The 19,406-nt window shown below is 39.0% G+C and overlaps 2 protein-coding genes across 2 annotated transcripts; both read right to left on the bottom strand.

Moving 5' to 3' along the window:
* Positions 1–10,702: 10,702 nt before the first annotated feature.
* Positions 10,703–11,180, bottom strand: LOC117528906 (histone H4). The gene has a single exon (XM_034191529.1). It carries the CDS (start codon positions 11,163–11,165, stop codon positions 10,854–10,856), a length of 312 nt encoding a protein of 103 aa, XP_034047420.1. The 5' UTR covers positions 11,166–11,180; the 3' UTR covers positions 10,703–10,853.
* Positions 11,181–12,866: 1,686 nt separating this feature from the next.
* LOC117528903 (histone H2A) lies at positions 12,867–13,802 on the bottom strand. Its single transcript, XM_034191525.1, has one exon. The coding sequence runs from the start codon at positions 13,319–13,321 to the stop codon at positions 12,935–12,937; it is 387 nt and encodes a 128-aa protein (XP_034047416.1). The 5' UTR covers positions 13,322–13,802; the 3' UTR covers positions 12,867–12,934.
* Positions 13,803–19,406: the final 5,604 nt, after the last annotated feature.

Genomic DNA, 19,406 nt, shown 5'->3' on the forward strand with positions numbered 1-19,406 from the left:
CGGCGCGCTCTGCAGCGCCCAAATGGATCGAAGCCCGACGCTTCTGGACCCAGACTCACCGTCGAACACCCCCCAGGTGGACACGACAAACTGACTCTGTGAAGGATGGAAAAGGTGAGGTAAGTCAACAGCTACAACAAATATCCTTCAAAGGCACACACTATCAGCAACACATTCAGGTCTGAATTTAAGCTTTATGTAAATGAGCAGCTTCTCACAACAGGTGGAGGATCATCATTCCGTATGCCACGGCAGTGAGAAGTGAGCTGCACAATTCTCATCAATGTTCAAATATACTGCGTAACAAAATACCAAATTACTGTTAACACTTATTCAGACAATCATCACCTCTGATGTGTGCTGACAGCATGTGTCCCTCACCCATTTTCCTTCACAAGCACGATGTGTCAAACCCAGGCGCGGTCCTCAGCGTCTCACAACCGAACGTCACAAGGTCGAGTTCCCGGCAAGTCTGCTCGAACCACTCATGGCTTAAATGCAGAAGGCCATCTCATTATCTGCTTCAGCTGAAAGTCTTTAAGTTTGCACGTGAGCATCATCCACAGGTGCTGCAAGTCATTAGGCCTGCACGTGAACATCCTCCACAAGTGCAGCCAATAATGCTGATGAGGGTGAAGGACTCTTCTGCCAGCACCTTCTCCACAGACAAAAAACCAGTTTGCATACCACCTGGAGAGCAAAGAAAATAAAACACCAAAATGTCCAGCCAAACCCCCCAACACACAACAAGCGTGTCCAAATGAGAACCTGCGCTTGTATAGGAGGCCATGATAGTGGCTACTGGATACATTAATTGCACAGGTCCCTGTAATTTGATAAATCCCTTAGTAACACGAGATGACAAACATCAACAGTTGTGACAAATAGGACAGTCTAACTTTTCTCGATCATATCAAAATCATAAACTCTGATAAGACAAGCATGTTTATGAGGGATAGTTATGAATAATAATAAATAAAGATAAGAATAAAATATGGGAAATTTGCAGCAGATACATTTTCAAAATGAGGAAATATATGTTGGATTTGTAGAACTTTATATCAATGCAGTTCCATCACTAAACCAAACCAGGTTGCACTACATATGAATCAGCACTTCCACTGTGTAAAATGTACTTCTGGCTACTTTGTTGGTGGTATCTGAGCTGTTGCCACTTAAAGATTTGAAGTACAACCCCTGGCAAAAATTATGGAATCACCGGCCTCGGAGGATGTTCATTCAGTTGTTTAATTTTGTAGAAAAAAAGCAGATCACAGACATGACACAAAACTAAAGTCATTTCAAATGACAACTTTCTGGCTTTAAGAAACACTATAAGAAATCAGGAAAAAAATTGTGGCAGTCAGTAACGGTTACTTTTTTAGACCAAGCAGGGGGAAAAAAATATGGAATCACTCAATTCTGAGGAAAAAATTATGGAATCATGACAAACAAAAGAACGCTCCAACACATCACTAGTATTTTGTTGCACCACCTCTGGCTTTTATAACAGCTTGCAGTCTCTGAGGCATGGACTTAATGAGTGACAAACAGTACTCTTCATCAATCTGGCTCCAACTTTCTCTGATTGCTGTTGCCAGATCAGCTTTGCAGGTTGGAGCCTTGTCATGGACCATTTTCTTCAACGTCCACCAAAGATTTTCAATTGGATTAAGATCCAGACTATTTGCAGGACATGACATTGACCCTATGTGTCTTTTTGCAAGGAATGTTTTCACAGTTTTTGCTCTATGGCAAGATGCATTATCATCTTGAAAAATGATTTCATCATCCCCAAACATCCTTTCAATTGATGGGATAAGAAAAGTGTCCAAAATATCAACGTAAACTTGTGCATTTATTGATGATGTAATGACAGCCATCTCCCCAGTGCCTTTACCTAACATGCAGCCCCATATCATCAATGACTGTGGAAATTTACATGTTCTCTTCAGGCAGTCATCTTTATAAATCTCATTGGAACGGCACCAATCAAAAGTTCCAGCATCATCACCTTGCCCAATGCAGATTCGAGATTCATCACTGAATGTAGTGTGTAGTCTTACACACCTCTCTGCAGCTTCTCTCCCCCTGCCATCCCCTCATTACCCCATCCCCGTAGAGACGGTGCCTGCTCCCAGACTACCAATAACCAGCAAAAATCTATTTAAGCATAAAAATTCAAAAAGAAAAAATAATATAGCACCTTCAACTGCACCACAGACTAAAACAGTTAAATGTGGTCTGTTAAACATTAGGTCTCTCTCTTCTAAGTCCCTGTTAGTAAATGATATAATAATTGATCAACATATTGATTTATTCTGCCTTACAGAAACCTGGTTACAGCAGGATGAATATGTTAGTTTAAATGAGTCAACACCCCCGAGTCACACTAACTGTCAGAATGCTCGTAGCACGGGCCGGGGCGGAGGATTAGCAGCAATCTTCCATTCCAGCTTATTAATTAATCAAAAACCCAGACAGAGCTTTAATTCATTTGAAAGCTTGTCTCTTAGTCTTGTCCATCCAAATTGGAAGTCCCAAAAACCAGTTTTATTTGTTATTATCTATCGTCCACCTGGTCGTTACTGTGAGTTTCTCTGTGAATTTTCAGACCTTTTGTCTGACTTAGTGCTTAGCTCAGATAAGATAATTATAGTGGGCGATTTTAACATCCACACAGATGCTGAGAATGACAGCCTCAACACTGCATTTAATCTATTATTAGACTCTATTGGCTTTGCTCAAAAAGTAAATGAGTCCACACACCACTTTAATCATATCTTAGATCTTGTTCTGACTTATGGTATGGAAATAGAAGACTTAACAGTATTCCCTGAAAACTCCCTTCTGTCTGATCATTTCTTAATAACATTTACATTTACTCTGATGGACTACCCAGCAGTGGGGAATAAGTTTCATTACACTAGAAGTCTTTCAGAAAGCGCTGTAACTAGGTTTAAGGATATGATTCCTTCTTTATGTTCTCTAATGCCATATACCAACACAGTGCAGAGTAGCTACCTAAACTCTGTAAGGGAGATAGAGTATCTCGTCAATAGTTTTACATCCTCATTGAAGACAACTTTGGATGCTGTAGCTCCTCTGAAAAAGAGAGCTTTAAATCAGAAGTGTCTGACTCCGTGGTATAACTCACAAACTCGTAGCTTAAAGCAGATAACCCGTAAGTTGGAGAGGAAATGGCGTCTCACTAATTTAGAAGATCTTCACTTAGCCTGGAAAAAGAGTCTGTTGCTCTATAAAAAAGCCCTCCGTAAAGCTAGGACATCTTTCTACTCATCACTAATTGAAGAAAATAAGAACAACCCCAGGTTTCTTTTCAGCACTGTAGCCAGGCTGACAAAGAGTCAGAGCTCTATTGAGCTGAGTATTCCATTAACTTTAACTAGTAATGACTTCATGACTTTCTTTGCTAACAAAATTTTAACTATTAGAGAAAAAATTACTCATAACCATCCCAGAGACGTATCGTTATCTTTGGCTGCTTTCAGTGATGCCGGTATTTGCTTAGACTCTTTCTCTCCGATTGTTCTGTCTGAGTTATTTTCATTAGTTACTTCATCCAAACCATCAACATGTTTATTAGACCCCATTCCTACCAGGCTGCTCAAGGAAGCCCTACCATTATTTAATGCTTCGATCTTAAATATGATCAATCTATCTTTGTTAGTTGGCTATGTACCACAGGCTTTTAAGGTGGCAGTAATTAAACCATTACTTAAAAAGCCATCACTTGACCCAGCTATCTTAGCTAATTATAGGCCAATCTCCAACCTTCCTTTTCTCTCAAAAATTCTTGAAAGGGTAGTTGTAAAACAGCTAACTGATCATCTGCAGAGGAATGGTCTATTTGAAGAGTTTCAGTCAGGTTTTAGAATTCATCATAGTACAGAAACAGCATTAGTGAAGGTTACAAATGATCTTCTTATGGCCTCGGACAGTGGACTCATCTCTCTGCTTGTTCTGTTAGACCTCAGTGCTGCTTTTGATACTGTTGACCATAAATTTTATTACAGAGATTAGAGCATGCCATAGGTATTAAAGGCACTGCGCTGCGGTGGTTTGAATCATATTTGTCTAATAGATTACAATTTGTTCATGTAAATGGGGAATCTTCTTCACAGACTAAAGTTAATTATGGAGTTCCACAAGGTTCTGTGCTAGGACCAATTTTATTCACTTTATACATGCTTCACTTAGGCAGTATTATTAGACGGTATTGCTTAAATTTTCATTGTTACGCAGATGATACCCAGCTTTATCTATCCATGAAGCCAGAGGACACACACCAATTAGCTAAACTGCAGGATTGTCTTACAGACATAAAGACATGGATGACCTCTAATTTCCTGCTTTTAAACTCAGATAAAACTGAAGTTATTGTACTTGGCCCCACAAATCTTAGAAACATGGTGTCTAACCAGATCCTTACTCTGGATGGCATTACCCTGACCTCTAGTAATACTGTGAGAAATCTTGGAGTCATTTTTGATCAGGATATGTCATTCAAAGCGCATATTAAACAAATATGTAGGACTGCTTTTTTGCATTTACGCAATATCTCTAAAATCAGAAAGGTCTTGTCTCAGAGTGATGCTGAAAAACTAATTCATGCATTTATTTCCTCTAGGCTGGACTATTGTAATTCATTATTATCAGGTTGTCCTAAAAGTTCCCTAAAAAGCCTTCAGTTAATTCAAAATGCTGCAGCTAGAGTACTGACGGGGACTAGAAGGAGAGAGCATATCTCACCCATATTGGCCTCTCTTCATTGGCTTCCTGTTAATTCTAGAATAGAATTTAAAATTCTTCTTCTTACTTATAAGGTTTTGAATAATCAGGTCCCATCTTATCTTAGGGACCTCGTAGTACCATATCACCCCAATAGAGCGCTTCGCTCTCAGACTGCAGGCTTACTTGTAGTTCCTAGGGTTTGTAAGAGTAGAATGGGAGGCAGAGCCTTCAGCTTTCAGGCTCCTCTCCTGTGGAACCAGCTCCCAATTCAGATCAGGGAGACAGACACCCTCTCTACTTTTAAGATTAGGCTTAAAACTTTCCTTTTTGCTAAAGCTTATAGTTAGGGCTGGATCAGGTGACCCTGAACCATCCCTTAGTTATGCTGCTATAGACGTAGACTGCTGGGGGGTTCCCATGATGCACTGTTTCTTTCTCTTTTTGCTCTGTATGCACCACTCTGCATTTAATCATTAGTGATCGATCTCTGCTCCCCTCCACAGCATGTCTTTTTCCTGGTTCTCTCCCTCAGCCCCAACCAGTCCCAGCAGAGGACTGCCCCTCCCTGAGCCTGGTTCTGCTGGGGGTTTCTTCCTGTTAAGGGGGAGTTTTTCCTTCCCACTGTAGCCAAGTGCTTGCTCACAGGGGGTCGTTTTGACCGTTGGGGTTTTACATAATTATTGTATGGCCTTGCCTTACAATATGGAGCGCCTTGGGGCAACTGTTTGTTGTGATTTGGCGCTATATAAAAGGATTGATTGATTGATTGAATACGACTTTCATCCAGTCATCCACAGTCCACGATTGCTTTTCCTTAACCCATTGTAACCTTGTTTTTTTCTGTTTAGGTGTTAATGATGACTTTCGTTTAGCTTTTCTGTATGTAAATCCCATTTCCTTTAGGCGGTTTCTTACAGTTCGGTCACAGACGTTGACTCCAGTTTCCTCCCATTTGTTCCTCATTTGTTTTATTGTGCATTTTCGATTTTTGAGACATATTGCTTTAAGTTTTCTATCTTGATGCTTTGATGTCTTCCTTGGTCTACCAGTATGTTTGCCTTTAACAACCTTCCCATGCTGTTTGTATTTGGTCCAGAGTTTAGACACAGCTGACTGTGAACAACCAACATCTTTTGCAACATTGCATGATGATTTACCCTCTTTTAAGAGTTTGATAATCCTCTCCTTCATTTCAATTGACATCTCTCGTGTTGGAGCCATGATTCATGTCAGTCCACTTGGTGCAACAGCTCTCCAAGGTGTGATCACTCCTTTTTAGATGCAGACTAACGAGCAGATCTGATTTGATGCAGGTGTTAGTTTTGGGAATGAAAATTTACAGGGTGATTCCATAATTTATTCCTCAGAATTGAGTGAGTCCATATTTTTTTCCCTCTGCTTGGTCTAAAAAAGTAACCGTTACTGACTGCCACAATTTTTTTTTCCTGATTTCTTATAGTGTTTCTAAAAGGCAGAAAGTTGCCATTTGAAACAACTTTAGTTTTGTGTCATGTCTGTAATCTGCTTTTTTTCTACAAAATTAAACAACTGAATGAACATCCTCCGAGGCCGGTGATTCCATAATTATTACCAGGGGTTGTACTTTGCGTAAAGGTATTTGCTGTTTGTCGCTGTAATGTGTAATAACATTTCTACTTAACTGTCTTTAAAAACACAAAATACACACACACTCATCTTCAACTTAGACTAATCAAGGCTTACGGGGGCCTGGAGCCTATTCCAGCAATCATAGAGCACAAAGCGGGGTACACACTAGACAGGACGCCAGTCTGTCGCAGTGCAAAACACACCAAAACATACCAAAAACAAAATAATAATAAAGGGGGTGGGAGAAGAGACAAAAACAATAAAACCTCTTCTTATATGGTGAAGCAATGATGAAAAGCAGATGAATGAGCAGTTCAAAGAAACAAAAAGTGACAATAAATTAACTGTTTATATTACGCCAAATGACACCAAAGCTGCCCGAAGGAAAAGAAAAAAACAGGAAAGAAAACAAAAGCTAATCCCCAATTAGAAGTAAAAATTCAAGATAGGATCACATGTAATGTACAAGAGGTTGCTGTCGCCTTCAATAATTTTTTCATAGAGTCAGTCAAATCTATAGCCCAAGGGTTTTCCCCTAATGTCACACTGAGCTCTCCAGTTGTAACCGTGGAGCCAGCTTTCACTTTTAAGTGTGTCTAAGAAACTCAGGTGTTACAAATTATCTCTACCCTAAAATCTTCAAGAACAAAAGATAGTTTTGGTATGGATGCTCTAATGCTAAAAGACTTGGCTGCATTTTTAATTAACCCAATTGCAACCACTATTAATCAATCATTTGCACAGGCTCTGTTTCCTAAAATATGGAAGTCTGCTGCTGTAATCCCAGTGTTCAAATCTGGTGATAAGTTTTCAGTTCAAAATTATCGTCCAATTAATATTTTGTCTACGGTGTCAAAAGTCTTGGAGAAAATTGTAGCTGAACAAATGACTCAACACCTCATCATTCAACCTTCATCCGATGCAGTTTGGCTTTAGAGCTAGACACTCCACAGAAACGGCAACTTGCTTTCTCACCGAAAACATAAAATCATTACTTGATAAAGGTGGGGTTGTTGGAGCTATATTTCTTGATTTCAAAAAGGCCTTTGACACCATGAACCATGATATTTTATTGATGAAACTGCAACGATTTAATTTTTCTCCTGGGGCATTAAAATGGGTTGAGTCGAATCTGTCAAATAGGTCACAATCTGTAAGAATTGGTAATTATCACTCACCTTCTCTCTGTCTTAATACAGGAGTGCCCCAGGGCTCAATTTTAGGGCCACTATTATTTTCATTATATATAAATAATCTCCCATTGGTCTGCCCAAATTTGTTCACTCAAATGTATGCTGATGATTCTGTTCTTTATGTAGATGGAAATAATGTACAGCAGGTCTGTGACAAATTAACACAGTCCATGGCTGATGTCACAACATGGCTTGAGGAAAATTGTTTACAACTTAATGTATCAAAAACTGTTGCAATGTTTTTTACACGATCTAAAAGTCTAGTCACTGAACCAAATGTCTATGTGGCAGGGGAAAGGATCAAAGTGGTGTCTGAATATAAATATTTAGGGGTCTGGCTCTGACACATTCACATTTAAAACACAGGTTAAAAAAGTGTGTCACAAAGTTAAATTTAGCCTCTCTAATTTTCGTTATATACGGCCTCAACTATCTGTACAGGCAGCTAAAGTTTTTATGCATGCAATGATTTTATCACATATTAAATACTGCCTGACTACATGGTCCAACACAAATGCAACAGCACTCAAGCCACTGGAGACAAACTATCAAAGTATTGGATATGAAGCCTCAGCGCTACCACCACTGTGCTATTTTACAGAAATATAAACTTTTAAACTGGCAAAATATGATTAAATATGTAAATTTATGTCTCTTGTTTAAAGTTATAAATGGTCTGTCCTCTCCGCCTCTGGAACAGTTTGTGAATGTAAGGTCTGCTGCTGTTCGTAACACCAGGGGAGCCACTAGAGGAGACTGTGTGGTCCCACTGAGGAGAAATGCTTTTGGTCAGGCTTCTTTCTCTGCGAGGGCAGCACAAGAGTGGAACACAGTACCTGCGGTCATTAGAGAAATGACCACCTTTAACACATTTAAGGTTAATCTAAGGAAGTGGCTCGTTGACCATCAAACATGTCAGCACCAAATCTCCTGAATATTCTTAGAAAATATATTTAACCTGCATGTTTAATTCTTATACATATATATATATATACATATATATATATATATGTATATATGTATATATATACGTATATATATATATATATATATATATATATATATATACATATACATATATATATATATACATATACATATATATAAATATACATACGTATATATACATATATATATATACATATATATACGTATATATATATATATATATATATATATATACATATACATATATACATATATATATATATATATATACGTATATATACATATATATATATATATACGTATATATACATATATATATATATATATATACGTATATATACATATATATAAATATATATATATACGTATATATATATACATATATATACGTATATATATATATATATATATATATATATATACACATATATATACGTATATATATACATATATATATATATATATATATATATCATGTTTACTAAACTGTATAATAATGTGAAGTGTTTTATGTATGTATTTTAACTAACACTTATTTTTAGGGTGATTGTTACCACCTGTCCAGGGACTGAAGATGAAAAACAGCCGCTAAGGCTAATTCTGGTGCATTTACAGAAATGTTCATTAATGTACATTGTCCCTGTCAAATAAACTAATAAATAAATAAATAAAAAAGAAAGAAAAAAATATTAATTGCTTTGCAAAAAAATTCTTCAAAAATGCTTTTAATGACCATATTCAGATAGCTTCCATAGTGTACATAATGGGGTTGAATAAGAACGGAGACCACATTTTGAAATGACAGAAAAATAATAATAAAATTAATGCCTGAGATGGGAAAATATTTTTGGTGAAAGTCAAATATGTCCTTAATGCTGCGGGATATAAATAAAAATAATACAACTTAGTAAAACGTGAAAATATTTAAGTCCAATTCTCACCATTCTCATGGAATGACAAAATATTTCTAATAATTTTCAAACTAGTTTGCTGTACTTTTCTTTATCAAAAGCATTAGTTACATCGAACATGGTCACAAAAACATCGCTTTTCTTGTTGTTCTAATAACTTATGACCTCATTCATGAAAAAAGCTGCATCAAGTAGTGGAGACACCTGGTTTAAAACCAACCTACAGGTCAGAGGTCATCAAGGCTTGTTTTTCTTTGACTAGAATAATGATATCATGTTTTTGCAATAATGCTGCTCAAGGTAATGGCATGATAATCATTTCAATTAGAAATCATGCTCTTAATTTGTCAAATGGATTTAACAAATCTGAGAAAATATGTGTTGCCGTCAGAGCGCACACCGGCCTTATAAAGGCAGCGGCGTCGCTAGGTTACTATAGAAAGACAAAATATATACTCTATATGCTGTCTAATGGAAACCCCAAACTTTGATGGTTGATATTTATTAAAGAACCCATAAACTAAAGAATCATTAAAAATCTACACCATGTAAAAATAAAAGTGTAAATCATAAAAGTAAGCTAACTATAGCTAGATGAGCTACCGTTAATTTAGCCGTGTGACATTTAGCCATGTCATTGAAAGTGTCTCCTCAATCAACACTACCATTGGAAAATCTGTGTAGTTGGCTACATTTGAAGTGTGCCCTCAATAAATCACTATGATTACTCCTTTCAGGCGTCCAAATTACATCATTCCAAATCCTTACTCATATTTATAGCTTGACTGGCTGCAATAATTATGTGATAGTCTATTTTGGTGGATATTAGCACACAAACAAGAGCGCAACATGTTTAAACTCAGTTTTGTTGAGGTCAAACAATTACGCCAAAGGTTCGGGCATGTTTCAGATAGACAAAACGAATAAGATTTCAACTCCGAGAACGGCTCATTTAAAGACACCGCATGCAAATTTAACTGTGGGACTCCCCGTCTGTGATTGGTGGATGGCGTTAAGAGGGGCGGAAACATTGCTGTGAGGTTCTTTTGCTTGAGAAGTTTTGTTCAGACCGCAGTCGCCACAGAAGGATGAGGGTCAGTTAACACTGACGAACACGGACACAGGCTGTAATCACCGCAAATTACTATAAGGACGTTTGGAAATAACATTTTACTGCCTGATCCAACAGTTGACAAAGCAAGCAAGGCAGCAATTATACTCCTGTGGGATGTGGGACTGTTTAACGATAATAGTATCAAAGATTGGAATGATACAAATATAGGGAAGTAGCACAAATCAACGTACAATGAACATATATTGATTCAGTTTTGCTGTGATGATTGTGGAACAATACAATCAAAGGAGATTTACTCTTTCATAGGACAGTGGGCGGCTCTTAAAAGAGCCTTTGTGTTGTCATTAGAGACACTGAAGCGGTTTAACCACCGAAGCCGTACAGGGTCCTTCCCTGTCTCTTCAGAGCGTACACCACATCCATGGCGGTCACAGTCTTCCTCTTGGCGTGTTCAGTGTAGGTGACGGCATCACGGATCACGTTCTCCAGGAACACCTTCAACACACCGCGAGTCTCCTCGTAGATAAGACCAGAAATCCGCTTGACGCCGCCGCGGCGAGCCAGACGGCGGATGGCGGGTTTGGTGATTCCCTGGATGTTATCACGAAGAACTTTACGGTGCCGCTTAGCGCCTCCCTTTCCGAGTCCTTTGCCGCCTTTGCCCCTTCCACTCATCGTAACTAACGTTAAAATAACACACAACAGAACCATTCAAACGTCTACGGCCTTTAAAACCCATCTGAGGACGTAAGTGAAGACAGGGGCGTGGCTATTTTCTTCTTTGGCCGCCACTGGCTGGTGATTGTTCTTTGGCGCTGATGCGCCACTTGCTGGACAAACATATGATTATCGAAGCATTATTTGCTGTGTTTATGTCATTGCTTCTTTCCCTTCTCCTTTTTATGAGTTATGGAATTAGTCCTTGTCTGGTTTCTACTTAACTGTTTTTAAAAACACAAAATACCAAAAAAATAAATAAATAAAAAAAATAGGTGGGGGGAGAAGAGATAAAAACAATGAAACCTGTTCTTACATGGTGAAGCAATGCTGAAGAGCAGATGACTGAGTGGTTCAAAGAAAAAAAAAAAAACAAAAGCTAAAAATGAAATGACGTTTGCGCAGTGAATGCAGGGCGGACCAATTTTTAGGAGCGGACTGTTAAGCCTGCAACGGATAAAGCGGAAGAAAATGGACAGATGGATGCTTCCTAAAGTCTGCACGACTATTGGACCACCATCCTGCAATGTTTGGTTTGATGTTTTTTTTTGTGCAAAATGTTTAAATGTAAGCCTTATATGATTAGCTTTACTAACTAACTTGATAAATGAATGCTTGGTGGAATCGACAGTTTGTTAGAACTGGATATGATCACATCACAAGACATGATTACAACGAGCTCATTATTGGTGACAACATTTCTGGCTTGATACCAGAATATGCTTAGGGTAGAGATGCTTTATTTCATGCAAAGCTCCATGATACACCCTCTGTGGTGGTTCCAGGAACAGGAGGCATGTGTTAGCAGTACTTTGCAACTGTTATCTTGAATATAAATTGGAATTTTTTTGAACTGTTTGAGGGGCAGCAGTTGCACAACACACCTGCCATGGAATGCCCAGTATGGGTGCTTGCTTGGCACCATTGCTCCAGGAATGATGGCAATAAAATATGTAATAAAAAAAATATCTGGACTGCACAGTCTTTGATTTGTCATTATGCACAGGGTTTATTCATGCACTAATACACCAGATCCCCATCTCAACACACACACGTACTATGTGTTTCCGACCCAAAAAAAATATAAAAGGGTAAAAAAATAAAAGAAAAATTTAAGGCATTAAGAACAATACTATACCGAACCTGCGCCTGTATAGGAGGCCATGATAGTGGCTACTGGATACATTAATTGCACAGGTCCTTGTAATTTGATAGATCCCAAGTAATACGAGATGACAAACATCAACAGCTGTGACAAATAGGACAGTCTAACTTTTGTCAATATTGCACTTGACAACATAATGTGATTTACGACAAAATCATGACCACTGATATGAGGGACAGTTATGAATAATAATAATAAAAGATAAGAATAAAATATGGGAAATTTGTAGCAGATAATTTTACAAAATGAGAAAATATATGTTGGATTTGTAGGACTTTATGTCAGTGTGGTTCCATCACTAACCCTAACCAAGTTGCTCTACATTGGCATGTGAATTGGCTCTTTCGCTGTGTAAAATATGCTTCTGGCTACTTTGTTTGGTGGCATTTGAGCTGTTGCCATTTTTGGATATGAAGCAGTTTGTGTCAATGTATCTGTTCTATCACTATAAAATAACATTTCTACTTAACTGTCTTTAGTGTAGTTACTCCTTAAATACAAGTGATGTGGCTCTGAAAAGAGCCTTTTTGGGGTCCAGCCTGTACCAGCTGAACGAACAAGTTTACTTGGACTTTGCGGGCTTCTCGGTTTTTTTGGGCAACAGAACAGCCTGAATGTTTGGCAGCACGCCGCCCTGAGCGATGGTCACTCCGCCCAGCAGTTTGTTGAGCTCCTCGTCGTTGCGGACAGCCAGCTGCAGGTGACGGGGAATGATACGAGTCTTCTTATTGTCCCGAGCAGCGTTGCCGGCCAGCTCGAGAATCTCAGCGGTCAGATATTCGAGCACAGCCGCCAGATAAACGGGGGCTCCAGCACCCACACGCTCCGCATAGTTGCCCTTCCTCAGCAGACGGTGGACACGACCGACTGGAAACTGCAATCCAGCACGAGAGGAGCGAGTCTTCGCCTTGGCTCTGGCTTTACCGCCTGTTTTGCCTCTTCCGCTCATGATTTCGCTCTAATCTTTCGCTGTTAAAGCACAGAGAAAAAGTACTTGCCGAGTGGCACAGAGCCTTTTTTATAAGCCCTCCGAGCGGCGGAGGACTCTTTGTGCCCGACCAATCACAAAACAGGCTGCTTGCTGAACAGCAGCAGGCGGGGCCACTGAGAGCTTGAAGGACCATATGCAGGACTTGTCCGAAAGGTGGTCTACCAATCATCTGCTGAGAATCACACGGTGGGCGTGGCTAATTACCAAGGACTCATGATGTGGTCGTCTGCTTCCCTCTGAAGCAGCGCATCAGTTCAACACGAACCAACAACCCAATGTTGAGCCTCACTTACAAAAGTACAAAATTATGTCTTAACGGCCGCCGTTGCAACAACTCTCTCAAGCGAGCTTTCACTTATTTTGTTTCAAGTTAACGTTTTTATCTTAAAATAACTTAATATATACACCACACAGAGGAACACACTCGTGTGTCTCATTGCAGTGGCTCTTAAAAGAGCCGTTTTGTGTGGTTATGGTTCTCTCAGCACACTTTAAGCCCTCTCTCCTCGGATCCGGCGAGCCAGCTGAATGTCTTTGGGCATGATGGTGACCCTCTTGGCGTGGATGGCGCACAGATTGGTGTCCTCAAACAGGCCGACCAGATAAGCCTCACTGGCCTCCTGCAGAGCCATCACAGCGCTACTCTGGAAACGCAGATCAGTCTTGAAATCCTGAGCGATTTCCCTCACCAGGCGCTGGAAGGGCAGCTTGCGGATCAGCAGCTCGGTGGATTTCTGGTAGCGACGAATCTCTCTGAGGGCCACGGTACCGGGTCTGTAGCGGTGAGGCTTTTTCACGCCGCCGGTGGCAGGAGCGCTCTTACGGGCTGCTTTAGTGGCGAGCTGCTTCCTTGGCGCTTTGCCACCGGTTGACTTACGAGCCGTCTGCTTGGTTCTTGCCATGTTTTACCGACTGTCTTCTTTACGCTAAAGAGAAAATATGTGTTGCCGTCAGAGCGCACAACGTCCTTATAAAGGCAGCGGCGTCTCGACGCCAGAGGTGATTGGTCCAAGAAAAGGGAGCGCTGTCGCTGATTGGACAAGAGCAATTCAAAGCTTTCATGCGCTTGTATATCAAATACAAGTACAAATCGAGTCATCAATATAAAAACACAAATATACATAGAAAAAGCATCCATAAACGCACTTTTCCCTTAGTTTACAAACATTTCGATTTATTGTAATTGTTGATAATATGCGGAATATAAAATGTCTTGTTCTCTGGATATATTTCGAAGAGTAATAACGCCAGTGTTTGTGGTTTTGTGGCCGACTGACTTGTCAAACAGCGAGCCTTTAAAAAGGTGGCGCTTACATTTTTTTCGCTCCCTCAAAAATAAAGCATCATTTTGTGCAGTCAGACCCCGAATTTTTCTACATTACTTTTGCTACAACGGATTTATGTGGCACAAGTGACACAGAAGACACTCTTTCAGTAATGTGGGCGGCTCTTAAAAGAGCCTTTTGTAAGACATGATTGACAGCTCACTTTTTCTTGGGCGCTGCCTTCTTAGTTTTGGGTTTGACGGCCTTCTTTGCTGGAGCTTTCTTGGCTGCAGCGGGCTTTTTCGTGGCCTTCTTCGGACTCTTGGGTGTCTTCTTGGGACTCTTAGCTGCTTTCTTTGCCGCTGCAGGCTTCTTCACCTTCTTCGGGGACTTCTTGGCGGCACTGCTTTGTGCTTTTTCACTCTTAAATGCTTTAAAAAGCAGCAGAAACCCACTGAAACAACTTAGACCCGAACACGACATCCTTGTTGGCTGATTAAGAGTCAGAGTACTGATATTTTACACATAAATCTGGCAGAAATTGACGCGTTTGTGCTTTCTGCAAACACACTCTTGTCAGAAGTGATCAGAGGCTGATTGATTTAAGGTGGCTCAAATGTCATATTTCAGTCAGTTGTTATTGTGCCAAAATGCATATTTTATTTGTGATGAACATATTACCATATCACCACGTTCGAATCTCCTAAAGTTAACAGTTTTATTAGGGAAAATGTGTCTGTGGTTTTAAAATAAAGTGATCTCAGTGATATATTGTCTACAGTGCTTATGTGTTTACATAATACAGACATAATAGAAGAATATGAATGTTTAGAAATGAAAATGACCAATGTGCCTTTGGCAAATTACACGCATTAGAACCAACAAAGTCAGTGTTCTTCGTCGTTTCTGATACAGAACCATAGAATGAAAGCCACCCAAAGTAAAAGAGTCAAGTATTGAGTCAAGTATTCCTTTAACTTTAACTAGTAATGACTTCATGACTTTCTTTGCAAATAAAATTTTAACTATTAGAGAAAAAATTATTCATAACCATCCCAAAGACATATCTTTATGTTCGGCTGCTTTCAGTAATGCTGTATTTGGTTAGACTCTTTCTCTCCGATTGTTCTGTCTGAGTGACTTTCATTAGTTGATTCCTCCAAACCATCAACATGTCTATTAGACCCCATTCCTACCAAGCTGCTCAAGGAAGCCCTACCATTAATTAATGCTTCAATCTTAAATATGATCAATCTATCTTTATTAGTTGGCTATGTACCACAGGCTTTTAAGGTGGCAGTAATTACTAATTACTTAAGCTTAAGATGGCTTTTTAAGTAATTACATTACTTAAAAAGCCATCACTTGACCCAGCTATCTTAGCTAATTATAGGCCAATCTCCAACCTTCCTTTTCTCTCAAAAATTCTTGAAAGGGTAGTTGTAAAACAGCTAAATGATCATCTGCAGAGGAATGGTCTATTTGAAGAGGTTCAGTCAGGTTTTAGAATTCATCATAGTACAGAAACAGCATTAGTGAAGGTTACAAATGATCTTCTTATGGCCTCAGACAGTGGACTCATCTCTGTGCTTGTCCTGTTAGACATCAGTGCAGCTTTTGATACTGTTGACCATAAAATTTTATTACAGAGATTAGAGCATGCCATAGGTATTAAAGGCACTGCGCTGCAGTGGTTTGAATCATATTTATCTAATAGATTACAGTTTGTTTATGCAAATGGGGAGTCTTCTTCATGGACTAAGGTTAATTATGGAGTTCCACAAGGTTCTGTGCTAGGACCAATTTTATTCACTTTATACATGCTTCCCTTAGGCAGTATTATTAGACGGCATTGCTTAAATTTTCATTGTTACGCAGATGATACCCAGCTTTATCTATCCATGAAGCCAGAGGACACACACCAATTAGCTAAACTGCAGGATTGTCTTACAGACATAAAGACATGGATGACCTCTAATTTCCTGCTTTTAAACTCAGATAAAACTGAAGTTATTGTACTTGGCCCCACAAATCTTAGAAACATGGTGTCTAACCAAATCCTTACTCTGGATGTCATTACCCTGACCTCCAGTAATACTGTGAGAAATCTTGGAGTCATTTTTGATCAGGATATATCCTTCAATGCGCATATTAAGCAAACATGTAGGACTGCTTTTTTGCATTTGCGCAATATCTCTAAAATTAGAAAGGTCTTGTCTCAGAGTGATGCTGAAAAGCTAATTCACGCATTTATTTCTTCTAGGCTGGACTATTGTAATTCATTAGTATCAGGTTGTCCTAAAAATTCCCTGAAAAGCCTTCAGTTAATTCAAAATGCTGCAGCTAGAGTACTGACGGGGACTAGAAGAAGAGAGCATATTTCACCCATATTGGCTTCTCTTCATTGGCTCCCTGTTAATTCCAGAATAGAATTTAAAATTCTTCTTCTTACTTATAAGGTTTTGAATAATCAGGTCCCACCTTAGCTTAGGGACCTCATAGTACCATATCACCCCAATACAGCGCTTCGCTCTCAGACTGCAGGCTTACTTGTAGTTCCTAGGATTTGTAAGAGTAGAATGGGAGGCAGACCCTTCAGCTTTCAGGCTCCTTTCCTGTGGAACCAGCTCCCAATTCGGATTAGGGAGACAGACACCCTCTCTACTTTTACGATTAAGCTTAAAACTTTCCTTTTTGCTAAAGCTTATAGTTAGGGTTGGATCAGATGACCCTGAACCATCCCTTAGTTATGCTGCTATAGACTTAGATTGCTGGGGGGGTTCCCATGATGCACTGAGTGTTTCTTTTTATTCACCTCTTTTTGCTCTGTATGTACCACTCTGCATTTAATCATTAGTGATTGATCTCTGCTCTCTTCCACAGCATGTCTTTTTCCTGATTCTCTCCCCTCAGCCCCAACCAGTCCCAGCAGAAGACTGCCCCTCCCTGAGCCTGGTTCTGCTGGAGGTTTCTTCCTGTTAAAAGGGAGTTTTTTCCTTCCCACTGTCATCAAGTGCTTGCTCATAGGGGGTCGTTTTGACCGTTGGGGTTTTTCTGTAATTATTGTATGGCTTTTGCCTTACAATATAAAGCGCCTTGGGGCAACTGTTTGTTGTGATTTGGCGCAATATAAATAAAATTGATTTGATTTGATTTGATATACAAGAAATATAGTTACTACATAACATTGTAGAAGTTAGCTTCTAAAACCTAAATATTCATACAGGAGAAGATTGTAGTATATATATATACCCCATTCTGTAAACTTGTAGTAAAATTAATTTATAGCTAGTAGCTAAGCTATAAATATGGTTATTTTATTAAAGAAACAAAAGTTATGATGTAATATGTTTTAGGTATCTGTTATTTTTACCCGGTTCTTTTATGCAAGATTCTGCCCCTTACTAAAAACAAAACTGTTGTATTCCTCATTGAGTTTATTAAAGGTCATATTAAGAAAAACAGGCATGGAACCCTCACAGACAGTCCATCTTGTGAAAGGCCCGAAAATGAGCCATCCAACACTTTATATACCTTGTGGGTGTTAATTATGGCTGTAGTTTCGTCTCACATTTCTAATGTTACTGGCTCTCACCAACAGGGGAAGATCTCCCTGTGTCTGAAACTTGGACACACAATGAAGTAAAACTTAACTTATATTTCTCAGAACTTCCAAACTAATAACACAAATACTTGATAGCTGACATAAAATAAAAAAACTACCACAGATATTATCTAACATATCTATCTCAATTTCACCCTGCTAGCTTATTATAGGAAGACAAAATACACATTCTATATGCTCTCTAATGGAAACCCCAAACTTAGATACTATCTGTTGATATCTATTAAAGAACCCATCAACTGAAGAACCATTAAAAATCTACACCATGTAAAATAAAAGTGTAAATCATGAAAGTAAGCTAATGATAGCTCGATGAGCTACAATTAATTTAGCTGTGTGACATTTAGCTATGTCAATAAAAGTGTCTACTCAATCGACACGTATGTGACACCGATGGGAAATACACACGTGGAACAAGAGGTGAAGCTCTTAACAGACAGAATATTTTACGTCCACTAATGCTTCAGCTGAACGGTGCTGTTTCTTTTTTTTTTCTCCCTTGTTTCAGAAGCCATAACTGGCAACAGTCCTCTAGTGTTAGCAGAGGTTAGCCTGTAAGCTTGCCGTCGTGCTGATAATCATTCGAGTACATTTGTTTAATGAAGCTGCTGTAAATGAAGAAATTCATCAAAATATCGACATAAATTGCGAAGGTGTTTTGCTTTTTTCATCATCCATCCAACTCAAGTTCTCTAAGCAAGGCGGAAAGAATTATACATGACACCTGATTGGCTGATTACTTGGGTGGTATGAAAAATATTACCTGTCCGCGAAAAGGGTGTATTGCTATTTATTCTTTAGTGTTTTATCCAATCATATGGCGTATAATTTATAGGTACATGATAAATATATATATTTTTTATATATGTGTGTGTGTCGTACCCCTGAATAGGGGGTAATGTGCTGCAGTACCTCTGAAAATATGAGGAAATAATCACGAGAGTTATTTCTGGTTGTTTCTCTCACGCAGAGGTTTATTGCAATGAGGAGAAACCCCGCAAAATCCCTCCAGTGGTGTGGGAAGACATTACAAGTTGCAAAAATAAAGGATCCCAGGATTACTAAACGATTTCCGAGAATGCGGTCACAATTCCTTTGAATAGAATTACAAAACATTTAGAAAAAATAAAGAATAACATACTTTTAACCAACT

Source organism: Thalassophryne amazonica, chromosome 17, assembly GCF_902500255.1.
Source record: "Thalassophryne amazonica chromosome 17, fThaAma1.1, whole genome shotgun sequence".
NCBI classification, from domain to species: Eukaryota; Metazoa; Chordata; class Actinopteri; order Batrachoidiformes; family Batrachoididae; genus Thalassophryne; species Thalassophryne amazonica.

Bases quoted from the DNA above. Each gene is read 5' to 3' on its own strand.
- LOC117528906 (XM_034191529.1), bottom strand. From the start codon at position 11,165: ATGAGTGGAAGGGGCAAAGGCGGCAAAGGACTCGGAAAGGGAGGCGCT.
- LOC117528903 (XM_034191525.1), bottom strand. From the start codon at position 13,321: ATGAGCGGAAGAGGCAAAACAGGCGGTAAAGCCAGAGCCAAGGCGAAG.